The 7363-nt window shown below is 36.0% G+C and overlaps 1 protein-coding gene across 1 annotated transcript; it reads left to right on the forward strand.

Moving 5' to 3' along the window:
* Window positions 1-3922: 3922 nt before the first annotated feature.
* PEX2 (peroxisomal biogenesis factor 2) lies at window positions 3923-5001 on the forward strand. Its single transcript, XM_010163618.2, has one exon. It carries the CDS (start codon window positions 3935-3937, stop codon window positions 4847-4849), a length of 915 nt encoding a protein of 304 aa, XP_010161920.1. The 5' UTR covers window positions 3923-3934; the 3' UTR covers window positions 4850-5001.
* The last annotated feature ends 2362 nt before the right edge of the window (window positions 5002-7363 follow it).

Genomic DNA, 7363 nt, shown 5'->3' on the forward strand with positions numbered 1-7363 from the left:
TAGTTGCACAGTGTACTGTACAAGTGGGATTGTTTATTTGTTTAGTTAAAAACAAAAACAAAAAGAGACAAACTGTAAGTTATTTAAGAAAGAAGCATGCTGTGTATTTTTTTTCTGGGAGGCTTTTTTTTTCTGTGCAATATCTGATGGTGTTAAGATCAAGGGAGAACCTTTGAAGTAGTAGTCTTTAATGTTTTGTCGTAAGGTGTATTTATGTAACAAGTTAATCACACAGATTTTATTATGTATCTTCACCTGATTTTTGACTGTTCAATTCTGATCATATAAGCTATATGGATATAATTTTTAAATAACTTGCCAGTTAACAACCATGACCTATGGCAAATTTTTGGTGTTCTTAACAAAGAACTTCAGAACAATGCCCAGTTTTATTGCTTAAATTGAGAATGCTTACCTAATTGTTAATCAAAAGGAAAGTTTTGCTTTCATAGGAATATTAATAATTTAAAGGATTTTTAAAGGAGCACATCTTTTTTATTAGTTGCTTATATTTTTGTCTGATATTCTTTTCCATTTAGTTTGTATAAAAGTGACTTCAAGGTTCAATCTACTACTGGGTAATTCAGGAAGAGACATTAAATATGTCACCGTTAAACAGTATATGTGGTGTTGATTCTAATTTTTTTTAAAAGGAGACTTATTGCAAAATTTCTAAGGTTAAGCAATGGTTAGACTTGTTGGTTTAAAAGTGGTTCCCATTTTCTGTGTACAGAGTTGCAACCCACAGGTTGGGCAGATTCACTGAAATTATTTCCTTCAAATAAAGTTATGTAAAGGAACATGGACATTAAAAAAAAAAGAATTATCACAAATCAATTAGATTCTACAACAAGACATGCATAAATTTTTGGGAATGTCAAGCTCCAAGTTCCAGGAAAGATCTTTGATATCTAGCCCATCCTTCTGTGCAAAGTGGGGATAAATTAAATGCTAGAACAGCTAATTTAGGGCAAGTTTTAAGAATCTCCAGGAATGGAGATTTCACAGTTCCTCTAGAGCAACTGTTCCAGTTTCCTAATGTCCAGTTGGAATTTGGCATGTAGCAACTTGGAACCAGTTGCTTACACTGCATTGTCTCTTACACACCAGTTGTCCCTTACACTGCATCTCACAGAAAAGTTTGACTTAATCTTCTCTGTAACCTTTGGGTAGTGGAAGATTACTATTGGATCACTTCTTAGCTGCCTTGTCTTCAAGTTGAACAATCCAAGTTCCTTCAAGCTCTCCTCATGTGTCAGGTGTTGGGGCTCCCTGATTATATTAGTAACTGGACTCTTTTCAGTTCGTTGACATTTCTTTTGTACTATTGATAGAAAAGAAACAAAACCGGGTGTAGTATCCCAGGTATAGACGCACCAATGCCAGGTAGAGGGGAATAAGCGCATCCTGCAGTCTGCTAGCTATGCGCATGCTAGCGCGCTCCAGTAGGCGTTACTGGTGCAAGGATGCCCTGGTGACTTGTGTTCAGCTTGCTGCCTACCAGAATCCTCAAGTCCCTTTTTGCAAAGCAGCTATGCAGTCAGTCAGCTCCCAACCTGTAGTGATCATGGGCTTTTGTATGTATTTCATGATCCATCATAATCCTGTGTATTTGACACTTTTTCCTTGAACTTCAGAAGGTTCCTGATGCCCTATTCTTTCCTTGCTGAGGTCTCTTTAGATAATCTGGCTATACTAGGGGGAAAAAAAATCTGCATGTATTTAGCCTGCCTTATTTATGGTAAATCCACAACAGCAATTTCTCATAGCACCTGGGGTAATGGAAGACAGCTGGAGAAGATGATTGAACTGATGTTGGAAAATAGTAGATGGATCAAAGAAGCTGTTTGATAAGATGTCCCTTTTGAATAACTTTAGTTTTGAAAGGGGATTTTGTGTATTGGGAATTGTGTAGTACTAGTACCCTCCACTAGTAGGAGGGTAACTGAAATGAGTAGAATGTAGTGAAATAAGTAGAATGTAGTGAAATGAGTAGGAGGGACTGAGGTATTCCCAGAAGTGAAGAAGACAGTAGACTTTTGGGGGTTATGGTCGAATAGCACTAAACCAGAACAACAGGTTCCAGAGCAGATGGTTATCAGAGGCTGTGGTTCCTGAAATGGTAGTAGGATGAAAAGGTGAAGGGTAGGAGGGCAGATAGTCATTGGAGCTGGAGTTTTTGAAGTGATACTGCAGGTTCCAGTAGGTGTTTAATTGATCCTTTGATCACAAAGTGGAGGAGGTGAGTTATTGTGATGATACTGGATAATGCTTTTCAGTAACTCTTCCTGTGCCTCAGTGTTTACTACAGAAAAGACAGAAGTGTGAGTAAGATATGCTTGGGTATAGTGCCTTTGTATACCCTTGTATACTGGTTTATCAGGCCAGTGTGGGTTGATGCAATGAACCCCATAGCTGTTTGGCCAGAGGAGGTGGGCTTATACTAACTTCAGCCATATTTTGCTTGCTAAGAAAGAAGGAGGAGTTTAAAGAAACCAAATGGAGCTATTGTATGCCCTACCCATGTAGTCAGTCTCAGCTAATTGGAAACTACTGTTGTACAGCATACATTAAGGAAAAAAAAAAATCTTATGTCTTGTTAGCATGGCATATTTTCATGACCAATTATAGTAGGAATGCTACAAATAATGTTTTATACTGGATTTTAAAACTTTTGGTGCACTCTGTTTCAGCAAATGGTTATTGGTCATCATTAAGCCACCATTCCCATATAGCATCTGACGTGGCACATTTTGTTAAAAGCAGTCTTGTGTGATAGCAGGTTTTCCCCTTATAAATAAGGATTTGAAGTACCACCTTCTGTACTTTCTCCAGAAGGCTTTTGACCCTTGCTTCTCTGTTATGCAAAGAATCTGGTTTAGAAAGTGAAATATGTTGCATACTACCTGAAATATAACCCTTCTAAATCACTTCGGGTTTTTTATATGGACAAAAGGAACCAAAAATCAGATACCCCACGATTTTGCATTACTGAGGCATTGTCCATATTTTGGAATTTATTGCATTTTCTTAGTCACAGAATTCTAGCTACTATAACATCTGAACCAAGCAATTTTGAAAAGTATTTTTATTTTTCTCTGTAATGCTTGAACGAGGAGAGTATACATTTGTTGAAGTTGCTAGTACATATTAATCACCTTGCCAGGAAATTTGTTATACAACAAATAGCACAATCCTGCAACTGTCAAAAGACTCCAGAAAATACATGCAGGCTTCAGTGATGTACTGTGTTATAATTTATGTCTGAATGCTGAATATTTCTTTAATCTCATATAATGATTCTTCTCTAAATAAAACAAATCACTCCTTTTATTTATCGCATTTTATCATTCCCACCCTAATTTTCATCCATCTCTTTCTGTATGTAATCTTTAAATTTGTTAGTATTTCTAAGATTTTTACTTTCAGCTGCAGCTACTGAAGTATTCATATGGCAATATTTTCTATGCACCTCACTGTTCTCTTCTAGATTTTAATTAGTATGTTCATTTTCCCTATTTCTGCCTAAACACCATATAGTTTTATAATTCTTGTTTCTTATTTTCTAAAGTCTTGTTGAATATTACAGTTATGCCCAGCATATTTTTTTTTTTAATTTATACAGTAAAGTATTAAATTCTGGGGAGTTTTCTAAATATCTGGAATGTGTTAAGCACTTCTCTGTAACAAAATATAAATGTTTGTGAGAAATAGTTGAATAATTTTGAGATTAAATTTTATACTGTTAATGTAATGCTCCCTGAAAGGACTTGAAGCATATTTATAGCATATTAATATACCATGCTGAAGAAGCATTTTTGTTATTTTTTGTTTACTGCTGGTATATTACAACTTTGTTATCTTTAATAAGAATAATGCTCCATTATACTAAAACCTATTTGTGTTTATTCCTAGAAAGTTTTTTTGTGAAGAAATGGCATCCAGCATTGGAAATGAAAACAGTGTGAATCCTGTGCTCAGAATAAGTCAACTTGATGCTCTTGAACTGAACAAAGCCCTGGAACAACTAGTGTGGTCCCAGTTTACCAGCTGTTTTCATGGATTTAAACCAGGGGTGTTGGCTCATTTTGAACCAGAAGTAAAAGCATTTTTATGGCTTATATTATGGAGATTCACTATCTGTTCCAAGAATGCAACTGTAGGACAGGCTATTCTGAATATTCAATACAAGAATAACTTATCTCAGACAGAGAAATACCAACCTCTGAGCAAACACCAGAAGTTATGGTATCTTATTTTCACTGTTGGTGGAAGATGGTTGGAAGAAAGATGTTATGATTTATTTAGCAATCGTCAACTGCAATCTTTCTGCAAAATTAAGCATTATATTAACTTTGGAGCTGGACTTCTTAAACTTTTTGGACTTGTAAATTTTCTGATTTTTCTTCAGAAAGGAACATTTGCAACACTTACAGAACGCATTCTAGGAATTAGGTCAGTTTTTTGCAAGCCACAAAGTGTCCGTCAGGTAGGATTTGAATACATGAACAGGGAGCTCTTGTGGCATGGCTTTGCTGAATTTCTGATCTATCTGCTACCACTCATTAATGTACAGAAACTAAAACTTAAAGTTTCTTCTTGGTGTTTGCCTATTGCAGGTCTTTCCAATAGTGAAAACACATTAGCAGCTCACTGTAAGGAATGTTCACTATGTGGTGAATGGCCTACCATGCCTCATACCATAGGTTGTTCCCATGTTTTTTGTTACTACTGTATTAAAAGTAACTATTTATCTGATATGTATTTTACTTGTCCTAAATGTGGCTCAGAGGTACACAGTGTCCAACCACTAAAATATAAAATTGAAATGACAGAATTGCATGCCTGATAGGGGGTTGATTTGTTTTTATACTATACATGAAATATTATGTTGCAGAGATTAACGGAAAAAATCAGAAATTATTGTAAACAGTCAGTTTAAAGACAGTTTTGGAAACTGTATGTTGCTGTAACATATTTCTTTACTGGTTTGTTTTTTACTGAGTAACAGTGCCAACTTGCCTCTCTGAAGGAAAGAAAAGAGTTCACTAGCTCTTTTACTCTGACTAATTGATCCCAGTTTGGTACCCTTATGTTGTCAAGCCTTTCCTTAGATCCAGAGTCTGTCAGCCTGTCACTTCTTAACTGCATACTATATACTTCCTTCAGAGATAGAGATGATGCTTTACCCATTTTGTGGATTTTCTCAACCTTGTAAAAGTTTCTGCCACTGCCATCTTAGCTAGTAGATTAATTTAGTGGGAAAGTCATCCTTTTCATGCCTAAAGAATAATTTTAAATTTGAATATTTCAAATTTGAATTCCCAATACAATATTCCACTGCAGAAAGGAAAGATGTAAGTTGAATTGTCATCTCAGCAGATTATTAATAGTTTTCATCATATTCAACCACCATAACAGGACATACTCTTTCTCTAACTCAGAATTGTTCTCTTTATCAGTAGACCATAAGCTTTAAGTGATCCATCTGGTAGACAGACAGATACTTCATAGTTAACATGTGCTTCCAGGAGATAGAACAACTTCCTGTGCAAATACGGTGCATCTTCTAGACCTTCATGAGGTGACTGAACTCATTTTCTCACTCGGCTATATGTCTGTGATCTTCAGTGACGTATGTATGACCACCTCCCACTTCTTCCCTATAAAGCTGAGCGACGCAGTACATTATCCATGGGGAATGTGGTAGCTGCCCACGGTAATCCACATTCTTCTGAGTCAGAGACACTGGAAAAAACTGCTTACTCACAAGATGATGTCTTTGGGACTTCCATTCTTCTTTTTTTGGTGTGGTCAGGGTGGGTGCCAAACCTCACTAATAGCTCCCTACCACACAGAGAAAAGATCAAACACAGTTACACACATGTGGACCTATTACAAAAATAGGTAACTCTTCCTGTTTTTTACTATTACTGTTTGCTTTCTCTGGCTTTGCAATGTTTTTATTATTCCCTGTTTTAACATTTTATTCATTTATTCTCTGACCTGGTTTTATAAGATTTACTATTTTTTTCAAAATTGCAGTCCTTTTTTAACAGGAAGTCTTACCCAAAAGTGTCTCATTAACACAAAAATACATTGCATCCTTTTTTGTCTCTTAAATCAAATTCTCAAGAACTTACACAGTTAAATTGAGTAAATCACTTTATGATGGCTGTGTTCTTGATTGGCTATCATCAATAGTCAGTCCCAAAAATAGTATGGTAACAACTGATCCAATATCTTTGATCTACTTTTATGAAATGGTTTATTACATTCTTCAGTGTCTGATTAAAACAACCCACTAGCCTATTTGTTTGAAGATCTTAAATCCTAGGTTTTGATCTTTAGTGACACACAACGCTTTCATCTGATGCAATTAAATATAGTTAGCGGGTTCATATCTTTGGGCAGCCCAAAACTTCATTAATTCTGTTACTATTCTGTGAGTCAACAGAGACTTCAGAGCAACTGCTTGCAGATCCTGTGCTGCAATGTATTATTTGCCATCAGATGTGCGTGTCAGCAGCCTGCCAAATTTCTGTTACTTGCAGTTGGAATTTGAACCAGCAGGTACAAATCTGTCTTTATTAGAAGTATCAAAACTGCAACTCTGTTGGTCCTGACGTGCTTCTGTCTGAATTGCCCCTCCACATCACAGAATAGCTCTTACCAAAGGAATGTATTAGCAGTCGTGACTTTGAGGTGGTCTAATGTCTCCAGAAAAAAAAAAATTCCTGCTACCTCTCTCTTTGTCCTTAATTAATTAAGACTTGTACACACCCAGTGTTTGTATTTTATAATCATAGCAGACCTTTGCTTCCTGTGGACTCTTCATTCCTTATGAAGTTATAGTGCAGTATTGTGTCAAAGAGCATGCATTTTCTATATTGAACTCTGTTAGGTGTCTTGTTCTTCTTATGCAGGAGTTAATTTCTTTCATATTTAGCAATGTTTCTTTTTTCCTGAATATTTAAAGAATGTTATCTTCCCTTTTGATTCCCCCTCTCTGTCCTGCTGTTTGACTGACCTAAGCTGTATGAATTTCCTGAGGTTTGTTTTGACTCTTGCAGCTTCATGTAGGTGAAATCCTAGTAAAATATATAGTGTTTCTCATCCTTGTTACGGTATCAGTACAAAACCTGTTTCCAGAAATTTTGTATGTCTATTGTACAGCTATTTTCTGCTGACTGTGCTATATTGCACTTGGCTTCACTGTTTTTCTTGAGTTGCACTTTTGGTACTTAACTTATGATGGCTTTTTATACAAAAGCATTGGCCTACTACTGTAGTACCTCATCATCAATGTGTTAGGTTTGTAGCCCTGACTGTAGCATTGACTAAGTTTGTAAAGTCTATGTCT

This window comes from Antrostomus carolinensis, unplaced genomic scaffold, assembly GCF_000700745.2.
Source record: "Antrostomus carolinensis isolate BGI_N321 unplaced genomic scaffold, ASM70074v2 scaffold19502, whole genome shotgun sequence".
NCBI classification, from domain to species: domain Eukaryota; kingdom Metazoa; phylum Chordata; class Aves; order Caprimulgiformes; family Caprimulgidae; genus Antrostomus; species Antrostomus carolinensis.